This window comes from Branchiostoma belcheri, unplaced genomic scaffold (genome assembly GCF_001625305.1).
Source record: "Branchiostoma belcheri isolate BF01 breed outbred unplaced genomic scaffold, Haploidv18h27 scaffold3, whole genome shotgun sequence".
NCBI classification, from domain to species: domain Eukaryota; kingdom Metazoa; phylum Chordata; class Leptocardii; order Amphioxiformes; family Branchiostomatidae; genus Branchiostoma; species Branchiostoma belcheri.
Window position 1 is genome coordinate 1,076,984 of NW_017803909.1, and position 26,650 is coordinate 1,103,633.

Below are 26,650 nucleotides of genomic sequence, written 5' to 3' on the forward strand. Positions count from 1 at the left end.
CTCATCCTGCTGAAAATGGTCAGTGGGAAGCAATTGAGACTGTAGAATGGGTGTACAGCCTGTGAAAAACTCCTCGGGAAAATGCCGGGTTCAAACTTGGAATAACTGAATTATTCACAAGGCCTTGTTGCTTCCAATTCAGGGGATGTCTGATCTTTTTCATTAAAGAAAGTGTCACTGTTAATGAAAGTCAAATTGCTGGTTCCTAAATTTGTCATCCGGCTCAGTAGATAGGAAAGGCCTGTCTATTATGCTCATTAAACTTCTCTCTGCCGACATGTTGCAACCAATGCAAATTTGGGGCCTGGATTTATTCACTGCAGAGAGGAGGTTAATACAAGGCTACCATAGAACCAAGTATAGCTTGGATGATAACTCCAAGATTGATATGATGTATCCTTTGAGCGATCGCAATGGTTATTGCAGAATGGATGGCCCGTATATCACTGGTGTGGAACTGGTATGATAGATCTTCACTGTTGCTGGAAACAGCAATTTCATCAACTGGTTACTGAGCTTACATTTGTGGAAAGTTACTCTTGAACTTGTGTGTTTAACTTATAAAACGCACTACTTGTATATGTACAAGATAATGACTATGACCAAATTAGTCTTTTTCTGTGCATTTATGACAATAGAAGAAAACTGGCAACAGCATATGTTGCCACTGTATATAGTCATAGTCACGATTTAGTATTTTATAGGTTGTATACCTTAAATCTATCAATTGCTTTTAGGTAACAAAATGTTATTTGCTTAGATATTCAGATTGACTGGTGACTCCCCTGAAAACAAGAATGAGTCATGTTGATAAATGAATGTGACATACAACATGTACCAACCTGTAAGAAGAATTACTATAATCACTTTTGTCATACAGAAGAATTTTTAAACTACATCTTCATGTTTTCTGTGGCTCTTAAATGATGTGATTTTTAACATGCTGGCATGATACAGTTGAAAGCCACAAGTCAATGAATATGTTTTTTACCATGTATAGTGGCTACTGCTATACTGAGCAAGCAAAGCCTCTATCAATACCAATAGACAGTAAGAATCTTGGGTCAGCCCATGATCTACATGTGAAGAATCAACATTACTTGAACAAATTTATAACATTTTAAAATTGTATAGCTGTTAGTTTCTTCATTCATAACATTCCACTTTATCAAAAATTCACGTGTTTTTGTGTGTAGCACTCTACATCGATATTGTAGTGTATACAATTTTACTTACTATAGAAGAGAAGCACTAACCCAGCATCATAATCAATAACCTTGCCTTACACTATGTATTATACGGTTCCAATTTTGTACTGTATTTACACAATAACTAACATAGACATTTGATGATACACATAGAATAAGGTGTAGTACCACCATTCAACAATGTCACATGCTTAAAATCAATGTACATGTCATCACTATCAGTAATTTTATATTTTGAATAAAGCAAGTGTATATTTATTGAAGTCAGCTTGATCTGTATTACTATTGCATGTATGTTTTATGTTGATTGTGATGTAGTGTTATGGGCCATTTTATGACCATACTGTGCCCTGCTGATTTGATAAGTTAGATAAGGCTGGAAATGAAGGTTGCTGGGTAAAACACAAAACACTTTTAAAGTTGCTCAGGGAAAAAAAGAGATGCACCATTTCACCATGAATTCTCAATCCTACGTTTATTGTACTAGTACATGTACATGTATCTCTGTGTTATGAATTGGTTGGAGACTACCGTCCCTATTTTTTGATTTTATAGAACAATCCCTACATATCCTTCTTACTGTTAGCTCATTTACTGGAGTTCAATTCCAGTCTGTCAGAAGGATTTGACATTTTGATCTGTGTTCCTTCGGGAGGCCAATTAGCAGATTCTCAGGTAAACTTGACCTGGGTGGTGCCCAACTCTGGTCCAGATGTGACAGCACCACTCTTAGTTCCACCCCAGTGATGGAAGAGACAACTGTATCCTGCTGATGGCATGTCTGACCTTTTGACCCCAAGGCAAGTAATCAGTTCTGTAGGAAGTCAGGAGATTCCACCATTGCTAAACAGTTCAGCCTTACAGTAGCAAATTCTGACCTTGAAATGGTTGGCAGGACCTAAGGGGTGAACCAAGAGGGATAGGAGAGGGGGTGAGGGTTAAAAAAAAGAAATTGCACAGACACGAAAGTGTTTTGACTGAAAACGTGCAAAAAGCATTTTCTTAAAGTTAAACATGTATACATGAACGCCTGTGCAGACTGTCCTCTTGGGTCAGAGCTTCATCCAAATAAAGGTATATGAATATGTATATAGTCCTGGCTTTGAAGAGATGGCATGAATGTGTTTTAGCAAGTACATGTATTGAATATGACTGCTTTTCTAGATCTGTACTTCGCGAGGACAAGCCATGATGATTTCACTGTAGGTATGATCATGTTATCAATTGAAAAGAAAACGATGACTTCTTTCAGTATTTGTAAAAAAAAAAACAAGAAAAAGGGTTTTCTGCCATTCAGACCCCTGAGAAATTGGACAACAGAAATATGTACAAGTGTAGGGTATTGGAAGGAGAGGCTATGGAAGAAGTCCGCACTCTGTTACTGCCTGCTAGAATTGTCTCCTCAGACACTGTGGTCTGAGTCCTTTATTCACACATCAAGGACATGGGGGGTTGTCTCCTAACAACACATTGCAACACTCGCCCCCTCTCACATGTCGTTCGTCCCCGAACGAAACGAAACTGTACTTGAGTTGCATCTCTGGGAGTGAAGTCGTCTCTATCTCTCGTCCCCGTAACCACGTTACACAAGCATATAACTACATGGAAAGGCCATTTTTTAATCACTGTTTTTAGTCAGACCAATATCCTCACACTGTTGTCTCCATGTCTCAATACAATTTGAATATTGAGCAAGATATTGTGGACATAGGGTATCTCGACATTTAACGGTTCTTGCTTGACATTGCTGTTTCATACCGGTAACAATATTTTTTGCTATCTTCATTTTGTTGAAAGGAGTAATGTTAAATATCAAACATCATGAATCAGTCCATTGGACATGTAATGTTATGATGTTATGGAAGACAGAAGTAGACAGGAAATGATTTCAAGTATTTTACGAGTGTTTTGTCTTAATGCTTTCATTTTTTTTTTTTTTGCAAACTTACTTGTAATTGTGCTTTTTTTCTTTCTTGAGACTAGTACAACAATTGCTTCTTTCCATTTTCATCTCCCTTTGTTCTGAGATCCTTCTTCTATGGTACATGCCTCCTGGTACCAAGGACTGTTCATCATACAGTTTGAATGAAATACCCTCTGGCATGATGCAATGGTCCTGGACTCTTTTATCTGACAGCTTTGAAAACTGATTGACTCCCAGAATGCAAATCTAAGGTTTCTCAGACTGGCTACAGAATGAAATGCCTGGATAAGCTCTCATGTGCGGCAATGCTTTATCTTTACTATCCCACACTTTTCTTGTTTACGTCAGACTCTGTTTTCTTCTTTCACTGAAAACAACAACAAGACGGCATTGACCTGTAGTACGCTGCATGGCCTTCACCGGGAGTAACATGGAAAGGGAAAATACATGAAGAAGATATTCTTTGTATTCGATATTTGAAGAATTTTCTGTGGACATTCTGCATTTTTTTAAAAATTGGAGCTGATACAGGAAAGGATAGGCAGTACTACAAATTAGTAAGAGGCAAAAATCAAATCTTTTTGAATCGATTTGGTGGTCAAGTTAAAACCTTAGAAATGTCCTTGTCAGATATCCAACTAGATGTCAGGGAAGTTAAATTGGCAGGTGTGGAGTTTATAAACTTTTGGACTGCTGACTTATTTCTCGTGAGACAAGCCTCACTGGTACTAACCAGTCTCTTGAGCTTCTTAATGGTGTAGACTTTGGCCAATCTTTTCTCAGTCTGTCTGCCTTGTAGGTTGGATTTTACTGGGCTCCTCTGCATTCCTTTTCCAAAGCCCCAGGTGTCTTCTTCCTCTGACATTTGGTTAACCCTGTCAGCACTTAGCACAGAAATGCTGAAGATGGGTGTGAAATCTGTGTTAGCTCCAAGCTGTCAATCATCCCCATCTGGTAGATGAGGGGTTTTTGTAGACACGGGATTGACTCTGTCCTTGGGCTGATTGGTAGTCAAGCTAACAGTGTGATGTCTGTTGATATTTTTGATGAACATAAAAAAATGTTTTTTTTTTTTTCAGGAGAAATAAAGAGAAAGTGCGTTGGGAGAAATTTGATGCATTATAGCCAATGTTGTCTATTTGGAAATTGAGTGCTCCAGGTGTTCAAGGCTGGTAATTAAAGAAAGGTGAGAAGTACTTTTGACACTTTTTGTTTATTTGGAACTTTCAATCCTCCGGTCATCCCAACCTCTTGTCACCTGAAACGATCGGTCCCCCGCAACCACACCAGCTAATTGCCACCACCATATATGGTCAGCCTAGCCATATTTGGCTCATGCAAAACCAACACTATCCATATTTGGGCATGATGACTCTTTAATGTGGCAATGTTGACACTGTGTCCTCAGTAATGGTGGTTGGGCTCGTGGTGGAGCGTGTTTCGTCCTGTCCTCCGTTTTCCCCAGGCGATAGCGTTTGAACAGCCCTGCCGACTATATTTTGGAACGATCGTAAGGTATGTGAAACTATTTCCTTGCTATAAAACCGACATGTGTGCTTCCTGTCCAGGTCAACTCGGTGTATATCGGGAGGGGAACGCCGCTAAGGTGCGTCTAGAGTTCCGCGGCTACCTGGCCGCTCGGGAAATATTTTCACGTCGTTTCAAACACTTGTAGCGCGCACAGTCCGGTCTGTCGATATTTCTTCCCATCTTTGTCATCCCTGCAACTCAGTTCCTTGCCAATTCCAGTGCTGTTGTCTGTCACTCTCTCAGTGGACAGTTCTTAACGTCCTATAGTGAATTGTCGACACAGGTAGCCCGGCCCGAGCTTTATCACCTTGCTTGATCAGCTGAGAGGCTACAATAGGCGCCGTCTTTTGTGTAGTGTTGCTGGTGCATTGTGCAGAGTGTGAATGTGGAAAGACAAATAGAAAATAGCGGACCTAAAGGCGGCTAATGAACCCACCTACAGCGAATTCACCCATCCGTTTATCAAACAATGTTTTGGTAAAATTATTTCCAGAGAAGGAAAAGTTGATCGTGCGCTTTGTACAAATAGACACAGGGGCGCCATGCAGACAGGTGTATATTGATGCAGGGCGTGTTCTCTTTTTAATGAGGGAGATATGATAGCCCGACTCCGTAAATTATAAGATTTAATGAAGAAAAGTTTGATAGCTCTTGTTGTAAGACAAAAGAAATTATTTACACCCAGAATTATCATATATGTTTTTATTTTTTCTTTATTTTCAACTCTATCTTATATTCCTTAATCATCAGAAAACTTGCTATTTGACTTAATGACTAAAGGCTTAGCATGTAACAGATTATCAGTCTCAAGAAGATACCTATGTTGCCAGGGCTCACAGTAATCTCTTGTGAAAACTTTGAAGTTTAAAATGTGTGAAGAAGGGAACAAATCAGGTTGTGAATATTCAACACATGGTTGGGATATGTTAGCTACTGCAATACACATCTTCATTTTGTAGAGAAAAAATTGTGCTTACATGACTTGGTCTGACTGTATGTTTGGGTGATCATACCACAAACTTTATAGAAATACATACGTGGTGTACCTGTAGAATTAGAGCTTTGTACCTTATTAGGCCTATCCTATTGACATACACAACTGTTAATGACCACATTGAAGAATACACACCTTTCCTGTTTAGTTTACCTACTACATGTAGACTTGTGTTGTGTTAACACATTCTTCACACTCTATGGGGGAGAGGGTGTAGTCTGTTTTGATTTGGGCATTTTACCACACATTAAGCTTCTTGAGTCAACGTTTAGACTGGGTCTGGTTGAAAGAGTCTTGATGGGTTTTCTGAGAAATCGTGTTCTTGAAGGAATCAGGATCTAATCTAAATGGCTTGAACCTGGTTTCTAATGAGGGTAGGGTTGTGTGGATGCAAGCTTTCATGAGAAAGATGCTGTCCCTGAAACTGGTTGCAGAATACCCTGGATCAAACAAACCTGTCCTTTACCATTTTAAACAGGGTCTAACAGTCGTTTGAAGCTGTCCCTCAAAGCCCCCTTCAAAGCAGCCACAAGCTGGACAGTTGGACAGTGGCAAAATTAATGGAATAAGCAATCTTGAAAGATTTCAGAAACAAAGCCTGTTAGAGCAAGGACATGTCCTTGGTCAGAAGTAAATGCAAAATGTTTTTATTGCTATAAGGTGGAACAGTCACTTCACAACCTTTTTGATGTAAAATTTACCCTAACTGACCAACTCACCTTACACTCCCATGTCCCTGTTTCACAAAGACAAAATAAAAGGTAGTGATAAAAAGAAAGTTGATACGTGTCTGTAGCCATTAGTTTTGTTTGAGTTTGAGCTGATGCTTTTGTTGAGCTGTAGATGGCCATTTGCGATAGAGCCATGTTTTATCACAAAACAAACACTGCGATTCTATATTCATCCCCACAAGTCTCATTGTATCAATTGTGTAATAATACTTCGAAAGGATAATTTATAGCACCAGGCCAACGGAGAAGTGTAGATGGTTACTGTTTGCAAAGTTGTCTGTAGTTTTACAGTGTTGTGGCTGTAGTGTTGTGTTGTGGACGGTATTTTACCTCAACGAAAGGCCTCAAGGGCAAGCAATGCTTTGTTTCACACTTGACAGATGGTGTCAAGATTGTATGTAACACACATAGCTTGTATCAATGGGAATTTACTTACTTTTCTCTTATAACTGGAGTTTCTGTTTCCTTATTATTTGCCTAGCACAAATGTTGCGGCACAACAATTTTATTCAATCAAACACAAGTGTTTTCCCTAAAATTTTCATTTGGTGAAAAAGTCATTGATAGTAACTTTTTCTTATTCTTTTATTGAAGTGCAACTGCAATGTGAACATGCATCAAGGTCTTTATAAGAGAAACTATTTTAAGTTGTATATGTAGTCTTTGAGTTAAACTTCATGATTCCGTTTCCAGACAATCCTACATTCTCTACCAGTTTGAATAAATACATGTAACCCACGTCAACATGTATTACTCAAAACCCTGTTATCATATTCATGGCATCATAGCTAAAGCCCAAATCTGCTGTAATGGCACCTGTATGAGAGTGGTTATTGGATTGAGTGGATTTCTGCAGGGAGGTCCACACCCCCACAGCAGATGTGGAGCAGGAAAAGGAGGGGCAGCATAAAAACAGAGCCAGCATGATGTCTTCTTGTGCTTAGCACATGCCAGCTGGCTGACTGAATGTTCAGAACACACCCTTGGTCCTCTTGTTGGTACATTCCCATCAGAATTGCTGTGAGTTTCAACATATGGAGGACTTACTGGGGGTAAGTGGAATCCAATCCTAGCAGAACTATTGAAAGAAACATAGCAGAGAAAGAAGAATCATGTGAGATTGATCGTACAATTGTGTGTACAAATCCTTCAGGAGAATTGTGTGGGGACACGCAGCATTTTGTTGGTGCCACTTCAGGCAGTGATCATGCCATTAGATTTCCCTGCCCATAATTCGCTTCCCTCTTGACGTAATTAGAAAGCTGGAAGCCTGAAGGCAGCACAATCATTTGAGAATGAACGAAGCACTCTCAAATTGGTTTTCTAAGTGCACACCCAGAGGATGTTGTCCGCTACACATACCAATATATCATGGAAACCTATGAAAGCATTTTGTGTTGGCTGTGCTGAGTGAAGTTGACAGAAACAGCACTGGTGTTGGCAGAATTATTCCCTGCATAGGCAGGAGAAATATTTGAAGTGGAGAGTCACATACATGTGCGCTAGCTGGGAGATAAGCTGGAAGTTGATAGCCTGCCAGTACATCAAATTTTACAACCCCTTTGTAACAGCCACTTAGTTTATAGCAGTGCCGGCAATAAGGTTTCTCTTAATAATTTATCCTCTCCGGATTACAAAGAAGGGATGATTATAGATGGGCAAAGAAATCGAAGGTATCTTGATTAAGATGAATCGCTGGTGAGAGCTTTGATCTTTTCACGAGTGTACTCTCTGGGATTTGCACAAATTAGGCAAGTGGTATAATGTGATGGTTATTTTAGGTTTGATGGAAGAGGATTTACAGACTCAATCAGTTACTGTGGAGACAGGAAGAACTTATGGATAAGACATAAATCATACTCAAGTATGCTATACCTGTTACATATGATTAAGATACAGGAAGAACTTTCATTAAATTTCGTACAGAAAGTTTAGCACTGCAGGTTTTACTTGGAACAGTTGCACTTGTTTTTTCCTGTGGCTCACCTACGAGTAATCATGGAGCCTGCTAACCTCATATTTCTTAAGGACTGCATTATGTCCCAAGTAGAGAAAAGGATCATGCATTCTTTTTCTACATATCAAAAGGAAAAGGTGTGACAAAGAAGTTTTTCACAAAGAGCCTTGAGGGTACTAAGTACCCTCCATAGGGTCGGTTCTAAAGGGATTTTCACATAATCCAATTATCATGTCTGCTTCGCGGTGTGTTACAAAACTTCTTTGAAATGTTAAAGAAGGGAGAGAGCAAAATTGATTTTTGTCTGACCTTGCCATTTCGAGGACAAGGTAGGAGATTATGAAATTGATTTTTTTCAGAAATTGCTATTTCAGGGACAACTACAGGAATAGATTGAAGATTTACACTTCCCCAATATTACTTATCCTACAATCACACATCTGCAGCCAGCGTATTTAAAGATATGAACCTCCAGCAGGAATGACAGTGCAGGCAATATTGATCAGGCATTTTTGGGGCTGAGTTTGGAGGTGTGTAAGAGGAAAATTTTCCTTTGTCATTTGAACACATTGATTGCAAGACTGATACATCTCTTCTTTGTACAGTGTGCTGTGCGGTATGATTTTACTAGTGCAAATGCTGGTGTTGGAGTGGTTCAAAACTTTTTTTGAGTGCTATGATACATTTGTGGTCCATATTTGTTGGTGCTTTCATTTCTGTTTGCTTTAGTAAAGCCCCTCTCCTTCAGGCAGGCTGGAGCTAGGGTACTTCCCCAGCTTAAAGAATTTTTCTGTGGGGCAGAGCTTTGTGCACCTTTATTTGAACAGGTCCAAGTGCCTTAGTAGGCTTTTCTCACAGGTCACTAAACACATGGATCGACAGGAGTAGACAAATGGCTCTGCTTGGAAACCCTCCAGGATCCAGAAGTAGCCTTTCTTTGTTGAAGGCAGTTTTTTTGCTACCCATTATCACTGGGTACAATTTGGGCTCCCCGGTCCGAGGTATGCTGCCTGGAAGGAAGACCGGGTCAGCCGGCAGGGAGATAGCTAATTGCCGGGTGAGTTTGAAAGGTGCATTTATCTTGCATTGGGAACATTTTGACTCCCTCCTTCCATTCAATGACCTGAGGTCTTTTGATCTTAATGGACGTGTGCAGCAGTTGGCTCTTCCGTCCATTTCTGTACCAGCTCAGTTCCTTTGTGATGGATTGTGGTAGTGCGGCCGTCCAAGGGAAGTCTGATGGCCTTTTTTTCTCCAGGGATGATTCCCATCCAAAGTGTGAATTCTCCGAGCTGCTGCAGTGATGCACCTCTGTTTCAAAGGCCCTTGGCCTACTTGCATTTTCAGCGGAGAAACGTCACACAGACAGGTTACTTACAGGAGGAAGTGTTGCTTTCGACTTCAGGCTTCTTATCAAAGGCATATTCTTGCTGTGCTGCTATACTTCATAACAGGGATACATACAGGAGGGTCTGCATGGGGGGGTCTTGGCAACGGTTAACGGTAAATTCAGCAGGGCCGATAACGCTTAACGGTAAATTCAGGACGGCCGGCAACGCTTAACGGTAAATTGACAGGCTTTTTTTCGAGCTGCACTGGATTTGGTATCTCGCTTTGTGAGAAAAGGTGATCACTGACAAAATTACGTACACCTTACATGTAATGAAGCATGCATTAAAGGTATGTGTTCCCTGTGTTTCCCACCTGCCCTGGTCCCCGAGTGCGTCCACAAATACCGGGGTGTCCGAGTCGACTTCGGCCAGCTTGCATTTTTTTCAGTCTGCCCAGTTTTACCGATGGATTTTGAGATGGGAGCGCCGAAGGCGTTCGTAATCTAGGGGGTCCGGGGAATGCTCCCCGGGATATTTAAGCCTTCAAAAACGCAATTTCCCGCATTTTGAGAGGCAAATCATGGTGGAGAGTTTTTGTCGGTCCTTCTGATGTTTTCATATTTTACTCAAGGTTTTTGTTAATTTGCCTGTCAAGGTTGCATGACGGATTCGTTAAAAAATTCTGTAACTCTCCGCAAACCTCCGGAAATTGAAGGGTAAACTGGTTCTGGCTAGAGCCGAAGGGACCGAGCGCAGAAGCGCGAGTCGAGCGCCAAAGGCGCGAGCAATGTAGAGGGGTCCGGGGGCATTCTCCCCCGGGAAATTTTGTATTTTTAAACCTTCAATGACGCATTTTCCTGCACTTTGATAGGCAAAATTAGGCGTAACGAAGAATTATTAATTAACGCTTAACGCTGAATTCAGGATGACAAATAACGTTTTACGTTGAATTAAAACGACCAATAACGCTTCACGAGGAATATACTGATAACGCTTAACGTTGAATTAGAGCGGGCCGGCAACGATTAACGGTAAATTGAAATAGCCCATAACGGTTAACGAAAAAGGGCATGCAGACCCTCATACAGAGAGTGTGATAAGAATGTGATTTCCGCTCAAGCCCGACCATTTCCAGAAAAAATGGACCAGTTAAGCATGAACTCATGTCCATTTGTGCTGGTGAAGCATGATGATAGTCGTGTCGGTTTCTACCGTGCATGACGGTCATGACTGTAATGTTTTAGTCTGAGCCAGTGTGGCCGGTCTACAAACCCGCCAGCACAGAAGTCCATCATACCAGAGTTTAGATAGTCGTGGAGTTCTAAAGATAAAGCTATAATGGGATAGAGCGCCTATCAGTGCTGCCATAATTCATGTAAAACTCACAGTGTAGAGTCTCCAACGTTCAGAAATAAGTGCTCAAAAAGCAGAAAAACAGCTTCGCACCTCAATGTACCTTTATGATACGTCCAAAGAATACCTTTTGTAGTTGTAGCCATTCCAAGTGTTGGTCATATTGACAGTATGGTTAAGGAACCTCCATCTGTCTGTTTTGAATTCTGCTGGCAGGCTGAGCCAGGGCCGGCAATATGTTCCCAGCGTGAAGCTGACAAGAGAAAGTCGTCTGCCTTTGAATCTGTATGGAATACTGATGTCAAGGTCAGGAAGACCTTTATGCCACCTCAGCATGGGAGGGAGCGCCCGTCGGGACCTCTAAAACCTGGAATTTTCTACCAACTGAAACATCAGGATGACACGGTCTAATTTCAGCCGAATGCCATTTGGATACAAGATGAATAATAAGGCATATGCTTACTGACATCATTTTAATAATCCAAAAAAAGGAAGTACTAACTGTTCATTACTCAAGCCAATCTCTCATCTCCTGCTGGGCAACTTAGATGGACATTTCCCAAACGTTCAACATGATCTTTCATGTTACATGTACTAGCATCTTTGTGTAATTGTTTACAGGTAGGTTTTCAAAATCAGTGCAGATGATTGTTGACCCTTTCTAGCTGGCATTTGTTCATTCAAGTTAACAAAATGAATTTTCACACAGAGTACGTAGTATCATTCAAATCACTTCCATAAAAGGGCCTTAAAAAGGTTTGAGTGAGCCAAGAAATGTGAAAGGACTTGCCAGCAGTCGCCAGTAAAAGGGACAGAGGGATGGGACAATATTAGCAAATAGAGCCACAATGGCCAGGGGGGGAGTTGTTTCTTCTTGCCAAGTGGGGCACAACGTCTACGAGCCATGTAATAACAGGGTACACCCGAGCCATAATGAAAAAGCAAACAAAAGAATTCTCTCAAACCCAAATTCTCTTCTGGGGAAAGCCAGATGATTGTATTGAAAGGATGTCTTTTAGCGTGCTCCCCTTTTCTGCAGTACCAAAAATACACATAGCTTAGAGGTTGACTTTATCCCAAGGATCACATTGATGAACAGTTGCCTCGTGACCAGAAAACAGGAACAAATACAAATCTGAACAGAACACTAGCTAAAGCTGGCATTGTGGAGAGTTTAAATTCCTGATTTACATGACCTTTTTGAATCAGTGACCCTAGAACTGTAATTCTTTGTAAATTAAGCAGCATTTCAATGAGATCAGTGCTAGTCAGAAGATATTTTAACACTGGCAACAGTTCAAAACTTTGAGCACAGAAGAATAATCAATATCCAGGATGAAGTACATGTACTTTTTTGACATGATTTGTGTGCACCATTGGAAGGTACTTTTATAATTTTTACATTAACCGGGACTTGTAAAAATAAGATACAGCCTGGAAGACATACAAAAGGAGCCAAAGCAACACGTTTGCTTGGAGAAGAAGCATAGCCAAGTCTGAGAATGCAGAGCAAGGGCTGCTGAAGTGAGCAAACATGTTATCCCAGTGTGTTGTTCATGGACTGCAGACAACGGTCAGTGGAGTGGGTGACTGTCTGAAGAATGGCAGAGAGTTTTCAAGTGTTTTCCTCCACCTCACAACATGTTCAGACATCCTCATCACACCCACTCCAGCCAAGGGCACTTCCTGATTGGTCGGCTAGTGCAAACAGAAAGGGAGAGGAGAGTGAAGTGTTGTAACCAGATACAAAGGAAATGGTTGATTCTTAGGGGAGAGTCGTTAAAGGTGGACACATACAATGTACAACTTATGGCCTACAAAATATCCTGCTCTAAGGTAACTGGAAATACCTACCCCCAGTATACTCTCTAATAGTCTATATATGATAACTATCAGCAAACAGTTGAAGAGAGCTCCTTGTCTTCCTTGTTGTTACAATTTTTCCATGTATCAATACATTGTTTCTATAAAAAACTTAAAATTCATTGAATTCTATACCAGCCTGGTATACTGGTGTCATGGCTCCTATCATAGCCTTTGGGGTTATCAGAGGATGCCTAGGCCTATCTTTATTTTATTTTTTTGTTGCTTCATATTTTTTCTGAAACAAATCTTCTTAGAACCAACAGATCAAATTGGTGTGGCCTTATGTGATAAAGTAATCCCATTACTGAGATATATTGGTAATGTTTAACAGTTACATCTGTATACAGCAGACCTGCACCTCCTGTTAATTGCAGTAAGCAAAATGACTTGATTGCACCATCCACACCCCTTCATTCAGTGAAGCCATGTTACAGGAATGCCACCAGGTAATTGGCTTCATTTGCATACCCAATAACAGCTCAGTTAATCAAGCCTCATTACCTACTTGATTGAGCTGTCCAGAGTGTAAAACTCCCCCTAATGTTGTTTTCTGGGAAATGCTTCTAAACATAATACATATACATGTACTAATATGTCCATGGTCCTATCTCATACTGAAGTCATATTCACAGAGAAAAAAAAAAGAAATATATTACTTCATAAGCCAATTTTGTTCATCTTAAGTAGCCAGTGTGCTCTATTTTGTTCTGTTTATGTTTATGTTAAAGCAGACCGCCTCAGTGAGTGGTAAACAGTACAGTATAATTAGAGGCTGAAAGCTGTCAATCACTGCACACCTTCTGGTCTGAAAAGTACCTATAGTCACTAGTAATATCCAGGCAGATCTTGGAGCTAACTAAAAGTAAGAATGTGTTTTACAGCTATGATAAAGCTCAGTTATGTAAGTCTATAGCTTGTACCATGGAAAGCTTAACTACATGAAGTTCAGCTTGCGTGCACACATAATTTGATTAAAATCGTGGCATTGGGGAACACACACGGATAATCAGTGGTGCGCCCTTGTCGTGTGGTGAGGCGATCCCAAATTTGGAGGAATCTGTGAATAGAAGCACTGATTGGTTGTGACCCCTGACCTGTGCCTGCTCACCCCGACAGGCTATTAGCATACCTTTCCCCAGCGTGATTAGTCAGAAAAGTAAGCAACAAAACACGTTCAGTGAGTGTGAGCAAAAGTAAGGCAGCTCAACAGGAAGGCAGGGGCCGTGAGAAAGGGCCCTGTGAACGTCACGACTGCCTTACTCTTCAGGGCAGCCCGAGCAAAATCTGGTCCATGTTTCCAGCAGCCGACGCAGGACTGCCTCTAGCGATTGGACAATGCTGCTGTGGTTACAACTTAAGCTTCCAGTAGCGAACTCATTTATGGAGAAAATTACAGGCAGGTAAGCCACAGTCAGCGGTTGGAATGGCGCAGGTAGCATCCCGTAAATTACCCCTCATGCCAGACAGGCGGACGTCAGTTGGGACAATAAGAAATGGTCAGGTGAGGGGAGTTTTATAGCTTTACAGGTAATGACAAGTCCTGATAAGAACTGGGTCAGGTATTGTGTCCTGGGTGTTTTAATGTGCTGACATTGAGAGTAATGACGTGTCTGGACAGGGGAAATGGCAGGCAGAAAGAGAAAATTCCACAAATGTTGAGTAGGTGCCTGGTTGTCTCGCTACTTTGCTATGTAGGTTACAGTGCAGAACATGCAACTCTTGGCCCATGCGGACGTCCTGACTAAGTGATTTACACACTTCTGTTTTTTCTTTCCTCTTTTGTTAACTCTGGTGGAATGTTGCCTTGATAGTTTTACCATCTTTTACAACTGTCATTTACCACTTTTCAGCTGCAGAACTCTTGTTAATGGCTTAGATACCTACTGAAACCCAGACTGGTGACATGAAACATGACTTGCCACCCTTTGCCCTCACTTATCAAGTGGCTTGTCCCTCATTTCCATAACAATGCCCGGCTTTGTGGTGGCAGAACACAGACAACAATGACAGAAGTTCTCATTAGCGGTCATTACTTAATTGAAATGTCAAGCTCTTAAGGCTTCAAAGGTGGCCGTGTACAGGCAGTTCTTTGCAAGAAGACATTTTTGTTTTCAGACGTCCTTGACTAAATGGCAGCTACAAAGGTGAGACAAGCTAACTTTGCAGACCTGTCGGCAACTGATTTTTATCTGTATGCTGGTAATTTATTTTGACTCCCATTGTTTTGCAGAGCCAGTATGAACCTGTTCTTCAACTCCTGTGTCTGCGCTGATCACTGACAGTAGATGTACAATATGGCATCAGACTTCAACGACATTGTCAGGCAAGGCTACGTTCGCATGCGAAGTCGAAAACTTGGGGTGAGTAGGTCACTATTTATCATGCAATGTTCTGTTTTTGAAGATATGAATCTGTAGCTCAGGCTTGACCCCTAGGCTTTGCTTTAGGCAACACAGTAATTTCTCCACTCACCTCATTGAAGATGACTATCAAAACTATGAGAACAAAAGCAACATTCCTTGATGGCTCCATGTAGTAAAACAGTTCTGAGTTATACAATGCATATACATGTATGTACAATATAGGCAAGGTAACAAGGGAGGTGACCCTTTCTATACGCACATCGGCAGAATGTACTGTGCCTTCGCAAAACCCATATTTTTATGGTTTTTGTTGGATGTTTGGTCAATGTTGCATTGCAAATTTTGCCTGTTGTGGGCAATATCTTTTCAAATACAACATTTCAAAACTATAGACGGAATTGGGAATGTCATCTTCAGTTATAAATATACAACCTTATACCAAAGTCCTGTGCACAATATATTACAGGTTTCATGCAGGTGAGCTGCAGTATGTTCTGCCAAACCTCGATCCTCTCTCTGTAGACTACCAAAAAGTAAAATCGAACATATCAACGTGTACAGCATTTTGCGGTATTACTGAGCTCCACTTTATTCACTCATATAATATCTAAAGCTTAACAAACAGGTAACAAGACAGCATACATCTATCGTTGTTTCTACAAAAACAGGTGGGGTTATTGATTGTGTGTGTATATACCAAATGTCAGGTCAAGGGTCTAGACAATTCTATATGTTATCTGTTCTTCAAGATCAGAACATGTCAGGAAATCGTGACAAAAACGCTGGCAAGTATGAAGATTTATAGACCCATGCTAAAGAAAAAATTTGCTCAAGGCAAAGCATGGGTTGGGACTGGTCCCCTCAGGCGGGCGCTGTAAATCTTTCTAAAGGACCTGCTTACAGGCCCATAGTCCCTTTACAGTGCTGAACGAATGTCTATAATGTAGGAGTTACTCAGCAGACCTGGTCTGTATTAAGATTTATAGACCAGTAAACCTACAGATCAGAAATGTGATCACAAGTGTGAAGTATATTACTAGTTCTCTCTAGACTGGCTAGTACTCTGGTAAATGACATTTGACAGTTATGACCACTTTGTACTGCAGATATATGACAACAATATATAATAGCAGTTCTTCATACTATACTAGCCAGTATACACTGTCGGTATGTAAACATCAATACTTCAAATCAGAGTACTTAGTATGTTGTTATGTTGTATGATGAGGATGCACCATACCTCACCATTATGAATGAGCACAGTGGTGGCTAACATCACAAATATTACAGTTCACGACAGCCACAGTTTAGATCACCGTAGATCAGCACCGTAGTGGTCAAACGGTCAGCCCTACACGGACGTCGGCCATTTGACTGATGAGGCAACAGTGACCTTCACACACAGCTTGCGTGTGGGTGGCTGTGATAGGTCAAAGGTTAACAACAAATGAAATCGCTAGACAGGCCCCAGTTGCAACAGCGGATCAAAGAGCATAAGAAGTTCATCTGTAATACAGAATTCTGATCAAACCTTCCATATATATCTATTGGATGGGGGTCTACACCTGGTTTGTATTTTGCTGTTCAGTGTTGGAATCCACACCTTCTTGACAACAAAAATACAACATGACAAAACTATTAATCTTGCATATCTCAAATCTGATAACGCAATGTTGTGGGTGAAATATTGGTCTGGCTTCACCATCCCAGGATAATCACATTCCTATGGAGTTTTGTGGCCAGGTCAATGTCAACCTAATGCAGTTCCAAAATATTTTGGTTCCTTTATCAGTGGCAAATTGATAGATTGGAAATGATCTGTTGGCAGAGCTTGGGAGTTGCAGTAGCCTCACAGTCCACTGTGACGTTATCTCCAGAGAACACATGTGACCCAGGCAAGGATGCTAATGTCTCTCCAACACCTGTAGTTATCAGAAAATAATCTTGGCAATGAAAGATATTTTTTAAGCTCAGTGCTTCAGTTTTATATCATTTTACAGGTGTTTTTCTCATTTTTTCATATCATACTTTGTACTTCTTAGATATTTTGCATTGATTCATTCATACCAAGGTAATGCATACCAAGGAGATATGAAAGAAAGACATTATACATGTATTGTGATTGGAATGCTAAGCATTGGAAAACCATATATAGATTTCATCAGCCAATAATCAAGCATCCCAAGGGAGGCTTCATCACTGTCAGATTTGGGACAGCAAGCGACAGACTTTAATTTTTTTCATTATCTGCATCAGTTACTTTAGCAGGTGGTTTGATAGAATAAAGGTTACTGAAATGTTATGGCAAGATAATTAGAGCGTGTTAAATCAGAGTGGCCCAGGATATTCAGAATGGAATTTGTAGAATCCAGTGTTGTGATATGCAATTAAGCACGGCCGTGTTTATTATAGAATGTTTCAGAGTGAAATAATTAACTTTTGTTGCAAGTGTAGCAGTTTTTTTCTGAAATGTTATAGCAAGTACATGTAATTGTATATTGATTTGGATTTAATCTTTCTGCCATCAGATTTACCAGAAATGCTGGATCATCTTCAAAAGAGCTTCCAGCAAAGGACCCCGTCGGTTTGAGAAGTTCCTTGATGAAAAGGCAGCTCAGATACGAGCCTATCACAAAGTGACTGTCCTGGAGAGTGTGCGGAATGTGTCCCGTATGCCCAAGGACAGCAAGAAGCATGCAGTGTCCATCATGTTCCTGGACAACTCAACAAAACAGTTTGCCTGTGACTCAGGTGAGGTTAGAAAGAAATATCTTGCTCAATACTTTTTCCAAGACATAGCTGCCTATGCACCTAATCCTGGAGTGGTAGTCACGATCATGTGATGCATGTTTGCGCCATGGTTAAGGCATACAGACATGTACAATAATCCTTCCTTCTTGTGAAATTCGACAATAGTCTGCTGTCAAAGACAGCAGTTTAGACTTGCACTAAAGCTGTTTAAAGGCTATCTGGATTTAGAATCAGGCCCGTAGAATAAAGAGTGCCATACATTCTTTATTCATCAGGTATATGTGTGTTGTCAAAATATCACAACCTTGAAGTTCCTCCATCAACATGTCTCCAGCAGTGCTAGGAGTTGGTGCAGGTCGGGGTTGACTGCCTAAATTCTTTGTCTGATCACTTGATCTACCGTCTGCTGTGATAGCTTGTAGCTACAGGCCATTAAATGGGCTGCAAGCCTCACTGTCTGGTGGTCAGTTCAGTACCCAAGTATGGTAAACAAGATAAGGGATCCTTGTCATGTATCAGGCACTTCATTACCTACAGTTTTAGTCAGCTTTCTGTAGTTTTCTTGCCAAGCACATGAGTCATATCTTAAAATGTATTCTGGACAACATCTTACTGCGACAGAGATAACCCTGTCTCCTAGGTATAACATGACCTTCCATTAAAACTATTAAGACTTGCCCTTCATGTAGTACTTAAGCAACATGTTTTTAAAACTGGGAGATAAATGGCAATCGGGTTGACTCGGGGGAGCTGATGGAATAAGCCCTATCTTCCCACATTAGGCCTGGCTTTCATGCTGGGTGACAGGTTACCAAGAGGCAGCTTGTATCTTGTCAATCAATGCATATCCCTGCAGGCTTTTAGTGCCCCAGTGATGCTCCTGATCTGCAAACATGAAAACTTGCATTAAGAATTTAAGACACAAAAGCAAGCCTTCACTGTAACATGTATAAGATGAAGCCACATTTACATTCACAGAATGTGCTGTTATTTCAAGCTGTATATTTTCAGAAAAAACTGGCCATTTTAGCACAACTCGTCCAGCATATTCCCAAAAAGGGGTTAAATCAACCAGTTTGGGAAAAAAATAATAATAAGGCCACAGCAGTTTAGTTTCTTCATTCTCAGATTTACATTTATAGTATTAAGTAATTTGGAAGAAAAACCTATAATAACCTATGGACCAAGAAATCAAATTGGTGTAGCCCAACACAGAAAATTTGGGAGATATACTGTGCCAAGTTATTCCTGCATTCTACTGAAGTAATTGACTTTGGTTCCATATCTCCAGAGTAACAACACTCCCCTGTGCCAACCTGTGCATCTGCACCTGTCCCCTTGTGATTTATCCCCATGAATACTAATGTGACTTGCCTTAAAGATGCACAGAAGGTCCTCGCTGTAAAACAGAGAGCTGTGAGTGAGAGCGTCTTATACCAGGTTACTGTAGGTGTAGGGCAGTCGACAATCATGTCTTATTTATCAGGTTATGCAATGGGAACGTGACTGTACTTCTTGGAATCCAGACAGTTTTAAGACGCATTCCTCATATCAATGGCGTGTGCAGTCTACATCCTCCAGTTTGAGTGAGCCATTTCCTGACTGACAATTCCTCCCCCAAATTCTTTCCAAAATCAAGTTTACTGGCTTTCGTCAGCACACGGGGTAGAGTATTTATAGTGTCATCACTGCACTGGTGGCAAGTTCAGTTCAACCTTCATTTCTGTTGCACTTGACTTGTGTGTGTAATATGAGACAACAGAATAGGCCTATGTGCACGGTATCTTTGCAGCACAGTCGCTGCCCTTACATATATATCACTGACACAAGTAACGGAATGTGGAGGCCACTTATTCCTCTCAGCTGTTGTTGCCGTTCCCAGAAGAATTGTGAAGGTGAAGTCTGCCCTGGGGATGATGGCAGGAACTTCCAAAGCTTTGGACAGTTTCCCAGGCCTTCATGTTTATTAAACCAGATGGACTACATCTGAGGCTGGACCTGAGATGTGATCCTTCTGAACATGAAATTACCATTACCACTTGTCAGCATGACTCAAGAGGCTGCTAATACAGTGAATCCAGCTGTGGAAGTCTTGCAGTATACAGACCAATAAGTCCACTTGTGTATCAGTATCGTAAACCTCTGCTTTTCCTGATTAGGTTGTCAGTTCAACAAGCTCTTATCAACAAAAGCTAGGACTTGGAATATGCCTCTAGCAGCTTCCATGTCTCATGTTGTAAAAGTAATACACTAAACAAACCAAAGTATATAAGCACAGCATGTCACACTTCCTCCCCAGTGTCTGCGACCCACCCTTGGGTTGTTACTGGATAATCCCGCAATTCCTCTCCTGTAGTTACAGGTGGTGCCTAGTAACTACCAGGGAGCATGAAGAAGACCAGAACAACTGGGGCGGTAATCCCTAAAGGAGGATTTTAAGTCCCATTACCAATTGTGCACAGAATCTCTGGCTCCTCTTTATCTGTGGAATTGTTGGGGAATGCTGGGGTGTGGGAGGGGGTTGGCATGCTGGGTAGGTTGGCTTGGCGGTTTACCCATCACCCAAACATGGCCACAACAAACTTCTTTCTGCTGAAACTGTATCCTGGACACTTGTCCCTCCAGGAGTCCCTTCCCAGTAGGCAGATCCCAGCAGGATTTGGAGACAGGGAATGTTTGTTTTAGGACTTGTGCCCTGATTTCATGCCCTCTGCCCCTCCTCTCCCAAGTGGCCTCAGGGGAGGTAGGGGTGGGCCTGAGCTGGGCTAGACTTTAATTGGTTCCAGCATGAAATCTGATCCCTACTGTTGCCCATAGTGTGTTTTCTGGGCTGCCCAACAGGCCACCTCTGACTGGTTCTCATTATGCCAGTCTGTATCCCTGGGGTGCTGGGGAAGACTTTCAGTCCTCACTAATATTCAGCAATTACAAAAATCTGCAGAACATTCCATCATTGTCCCTGGAATCTGGCTTGTCTGACCCTGTTTGGCCCAGGTTGACAGGGAATGGTGGAAAGAGGATCTTTCCCAGACCCTTCTGTCTCCTTTGTGTTGTGGGGAGGGTTTAGTTAGGTCATGTTCCTGATAACCTCCTGGCAGGGATGCTCCTTGTCTCTAGTCCTTATTTCCTGTATCTTCTTATCTTCTCATCTTTGAGGCATTACCCAGAGTCTATTCATCTGTCTATAAAATAATAAATTGACCATCACCTCACACCTCTCTATTGTTGTAGTAATATGACTGGCATAATATTGTTTGTAAAGAGACTAGAGATGTCTTGTTAACCACATAAAATGATCTAATCATGATCTAACTGCAAGCAGGGGGAAATACTTTGCCAAAATGTAGACTTTCAATTTGCATCTGTGTGAAGATCTTTTAGGATTGAATAAATGCAGCCCCCCCCCCAAAAAAAAGGCACAAATACATTTGTATAGCGAGGCATGAGTGGGCCAACTGAAAGACAGACAAAAGTGTCACAAAAGAAGGACAGAAACATACTGGAGCCATACATCTGGTGAAGATTAGTGCCATATAAAGAAAGTTGTTTCAATATGACAGTCATGAGCTAACGTCTGACACTTTTGGTTGTGATACAATTAATTTGCCAGTAAACACTGGTATTGATGGTTGAGGACCTCTCTTATAGATTTCTGCATTTTCACTGGTTCCTTTTCTAGTCTCCTGGCTTAGAAATCCACATACAGAATACAAAAGGTTTAATACACTTTTTAGTGGGTAGATGTTATTTCACAAAATCAATATTCCACACCACACAGCCTGGCCCAATTATACCCTAGGAAGTGTTCTTTATCCTGTGACCTCTGACACTCCAAAAATTGAATCATTTGTCACCTTCATGTGGAAACAGACATTTCATTCCACCAGCAGGGCAGGTCAACATCACACCAAATGACCGAGGAAATAAAAACATCATAAAACCTACACGGCAGCTCGTGGCTGAGCAGGCCTTGGTGTGGGGGTGTAAAACCTGGGTTTAATTAGACTCATTCCCTTCATTTGGCAACCCACACCATTTCTTGCATCATTAGGTTTACAGGCCACATGATGAAGCATTGCCGAGTTTTCCTGTTCCAGGTATGACACAGCTTAGCAACTGAGGCTTAGTCTGCTGACCCCGACTGGCCCGTGCCTGGCAGTAATCTTGTTAGATACAGTAAGCAGGGTATCCATTTAACCACGCATGATGCCTTCCACAGAGATTTGTAAAGAAATGAGAGAAAAATCCTCGTGATGGGACCTACTGTCATGATAGCCATTGTCTGCATAGTCCATGCCTTCACATGGCTTTCCTGATAGATTCAAATTAAGATTATGTCACATACTGCGGATGAGGTTCTCTGCAGTCGTCAATAATGTTACCTGAAATGGGGAGGGGGGGAGGGGAGTTACATTTACACTTCGTGACAAAATATTGACAGAAACTTTGGAACAAAGCATAGAAGTCATAAAATGTTCCATTGTGTCTAGACTTCCATCATGTGGCAGTAAATCTGTAGCATTTACTTTGAATTGCTTCCAGAAAATGGATTTTTCAAAGATGTAGGTCTCATGATAAAGGTTACGGTTTGAGGTAGCTGTAAGCTGTCCAAGTACCATAATCCTCCTTTGGTCGGATTGTGGTAAGGCATTTGAAGTTATTTCCTTTGGAAAAGCTGCTTTCACAAAGTACAAACAGAAACTGTCGTAGATTCCAAAACAAATTAAAGCCTGCCCAGAGCTAGTACTTATCCAAGTTCTGAGATGAGCTGAAACCCTTCGTGTTGTTTGAGTTGACAAAATATCAGACTTGCCATCTTTTCATTCCATGAAAGTTATTGATTCAATGTGTTTGGAGGTACACTGCCAATCCCTTATCAAAATTGTTTGGTAAAGGCTGCTGCGAGGGGTATTAAGGCAGGATTTTTGGAGAACGTAAGGATGCAAATGCTAGACCAACTATTCCCCGGTGGCAGATATCCAATTTTGTGTGACATTTGGAGGGACCCAAATCTGATTACTATTCGGTAGTTCAGAAAAACAAAAACATTTTTAATGTATGAGAAAGTATGTACATATGCATTAGGATTTACTATCATGAATAGGCTACAGGAGTGGAGTGTGGTTTATGGGAAGGGAACTGCCCTCTGCCATTGCCATGCTCCCTCAGTAACACTTGCTGTAACTATAACTAGAATTCATTGCAAGGGAATGCACCATACACATGGGAGTCCAGCCAGGCAAATGAGTGACTGGATTAAAACATGAAGATTAAGTAAGCTGTCTTTCAGGCCAGCAAATGAGGCAGATAGTGTCACTCAGTCAAGCAATTCTTCATGCTTGTCCATCAACAAGGTCAATTTGTCCTCCCTCAGTGTCCCAAGAGGCTCAGCTATTTTTAAGCCAAAAATTCAACCTTGTTTTTACAATTGCAAAAGAATGTGATGTTGAAAAAGGGTACTGTATTCAGAAAAACATTATATATACACTACAATAACTATTTATACATGACAAATGACATGGTACCATTGCACGATAAATTGTCCAAAATATGCAAGGTCCATCACAGTACAGTATTTGGTATTCAGCAAAACATTGCAATGCACACAGTGTTAGCAGAAGTATTACATATGAATCAACCTTGCAACAAACATTTAAACATTTTCACTGACATAATCCTCATCATTAGTTCTTACAGAGTGTTCATTTTAGTTCTCCCTGAACATTCCAGGAGATAATACATGGCAGATTGTAAGACAGTTCCAAGGACAAACTAACAAAAATTGGGACGACAAAAATATTTTGGGTGTCTGACTAGTTGACAGATGCAGAGTAGAGATAAGATTATCTGTGGGATCCTGCTGTTTGAAAACACAGGGACTCTGCCTTCATTAGACATGCACTGTTGTGTCAATTTTTGTTGAGGGATGAGGATAATTAGTGTGGTGCATGATAAGAAGTAATGGCATATGTTTCTACTAGTATTTCTGTCCTGCTGGGCTGAAATCATGCAGAGATGCTGGCTTAGAGCAATCCACTCCAAGTGTTGTTTGTAAATGGACAAATTAGGTCCTTTCAGTTTAAAAAAACATCATCGGAAGGTAATTTTCAGTACAGATGTGAAGCTTTTAAAAACACATGTCCACACATGTGAATTCAAATATTAAGAACATCATCTTCCATGGCAGGAAGAGGATACTTACTGGTAAATCACCAGTAGATAACGACTGCTACTTTATTCACAGATAGCATCCTGCCAATCAACTTCCTTCATTACCTGCTTCACCAGTGATCCGTCTTATTGTCCTGATAGCCCATCTACATGAAGATGAAGCCATTTTGTGTTGTAGTTGGGGTGACTCATCATGAAAATAAGGTTTCGTTCAATGCTGTTTCTTCAGTTTATTGGAATGGTCATTCTCAAATGGTCAAATGAATTTTCAACATTGACAAATTTCCTAGTAAACCCTTGGTCACAATAGGAGAAAACCTATTTGTGTCTCTATCGCTGTTTATGTGGCATTTTTGTGTGTAAAATATGAATATGGGGTAAATTTGTAGATATGAAATCTTTAAAAACTAGACATGCATGAATAGCCACCTGTGCTATATGTCCTGCAACTCATTAGCTATCCTTCTGGGCATTAGGTAGTTGAGATACATATAAATTTATAGACAGTTCAGCTGAGACCAGATAATTTTGCCATCACCATTAATGGGCCCAGGTTGGCAGATACCAGACATCCCGCATCTGTGTCCCTAATGTGCAGAAGCTTGTCATATCTCACAGGAGAGAGGTTGTCTACATGTGTCCTCTATATGCTGTGATTAATGCCGGCAGAAACATCAATGCTCCAGAGGGCAACAAATGGAACAAATAATGGGCAACTTTGCTTCAGTCTGGGATAATCTCAGTTCCAGTGGTACCCATCATTCTTGCACATGCTGGTGGAGTGAACGAGATTGTGCCTCCCTTTTTACACATTAATAATCCTTAACATAGCGCATCCCTTTCCAGTAAGAAGAGAACCACCCCTGTCCTACATGGTATCAACCCCCACTTTCTTAGTCTATTTTATTGCTTTGTCATCTATTAACATTTATATCACATTGGTAAGCATGTTACAACAGACAGACTTCCTATAATGTTACTGGAAAATATATCAGATATGAAAGAGGATGGAAGAGGTCACTTATATTCAGAGATAAGATCAATACAAATAGCATGATATGAATGTGCTATTGTCTGTGTAATGAACGTGTATCTCTCTGATAGATGTGGATGCCACCTTTGACCTACTTCAAGAAGATTTGTTTTATCTTTGTTGTATTATGTGTAGCTTCTAAGTATATTCTGTAGTTAAGTAGTTTTTATTAATAAATGCTCAGTGAATCCATGTAGTGAATCATGAATTGACATCCCAGTCAGCTTTTCTCAAAATCACAGACATGTTGTAGAATTCAGTGCATTTTTATTGGCCAATACAGTACTTCTCAGTATTCTCAGTATTTTCTTACCATTAAATTTTATGCCTGTATGTTAGCTCTTTCACAATCCTGTAAATCATGTAGGTTTGTGGACAAATGTGCCTTCATTTGAATGATGCATGCTTGGATTAGATCTCATGGTGGGAAGTAAACTAGATTCTAAGGCAGCACAGTTGTAGAGACAGTATAAGGACCATTCATTTCAATGCCAAAAACCCATTAGTAGCTCAGCTTGTTTCAAGGTCTAGGAAGATTTCACATCATGTATCTTCATCATTGGAAACAGTTTACAGTGAAGGATGGGAGTTTAAGCAGCACATTTCAGTACCAAGGACATCACTAATAGGCTTTTCTGGGATCAATAAATCTCCAGGTCTGTCACTGTATACGTGCGATCTACGTGTATCTAAACAGTTGATTTAACAACCTCAACCTCCCCCTACCACAAGTCTTCTGGTCTGTCCCTATTTACTGGATAGTGTGGTTTGAATATAGACCCAGTGCAGCACGCACCTTGTATTTATTCACAGTCAAGTCATGAATCTGCTTTAGAATAGAAAAGAAGGCAAAGTGTTTGCACTTGATTGCATCTAGAGCTTAATCACCAATGTATTTCAATTAGTGAAGCTGAATTTTATCAAATTTAGGAGAGGACAGCAGTCATTTATCTTCTTCTTTATTTTATAATATAGAATGTGAGAAAGGATTATTCAATTCCAATAAAATCTTTCCATATACCATCTACTGTATATAGGGCTCTAGGAGTGATTGGCATTTTCTACAGCTTGAAGTTTTATTGGAGTAAAAGAGACAGGAATATGGGCCAACCTCCATCTCTTTACTAGAATCATTGACATGACTGTTAAGTGTATTCTGACAAGAAGTTTTATTGGCACACTGGAGAGTGTTATGGAATCTAGAGCTTATTAGATTGCTTGAAGAGGAGATTAGTTTATGTGTCAGAAACTGTTCCCACATCATCTATATTTCTTAATTACAACAAAACGTGTCCAACTTTGATGACATTACTAGCTGCAGAATGTGGGTAAATGCGGTTAAGTGTGAGCTTTCCCAGCACTACTAGGAGCAAAGTTCAGCTATGTGTGTAAAGGTCCTAGTTTGCTTTTATATCCTGATTAAGTTCTTTGTAATCAC

At 40.7% G+C, this 26,650-nt stretch overlaps 1 protein-coding gene across 3 annotated transcripts in view; it reads left to right on the top strand.

Annotated features, from left to right (window-relative positions):
• The first annotated feature begins 4,424 nt into the window (after positions 1-4,424).
• The window catches only part of LOC109473721 (docking protein 5-like), a 34,317-nt gene continuing 12,091 nt past the window's right edge, over positions 4,425-26,650 (top strand). The window contains exons 1-3 of one of the 3 annotated variants that reach the window (XM_019773710.1): positions 4,425-4,647; positions 15,125-15,254; positions 17,786-18,008. In XM_019773710.1, coding sequence (XP_019629269.1) covers positions 15,180-15,254; positions 17,786-18,008 — 298 coding nt within the window. In that variant the 5' untranslated portion in view covers positions 4,425-4,647; positions 15,125-15,179. Of the gene's footprint in view, positions 4,648-14,066; positions 14,295-14,374; positions 14,396-15,124; positions 15,255-17,785; positions 18,009-26,650 lie in introns of those variants that run through there. The other 2 variants (XM_019773711.1, XM_019773712.1) reach the window with 2 other exon arrangements.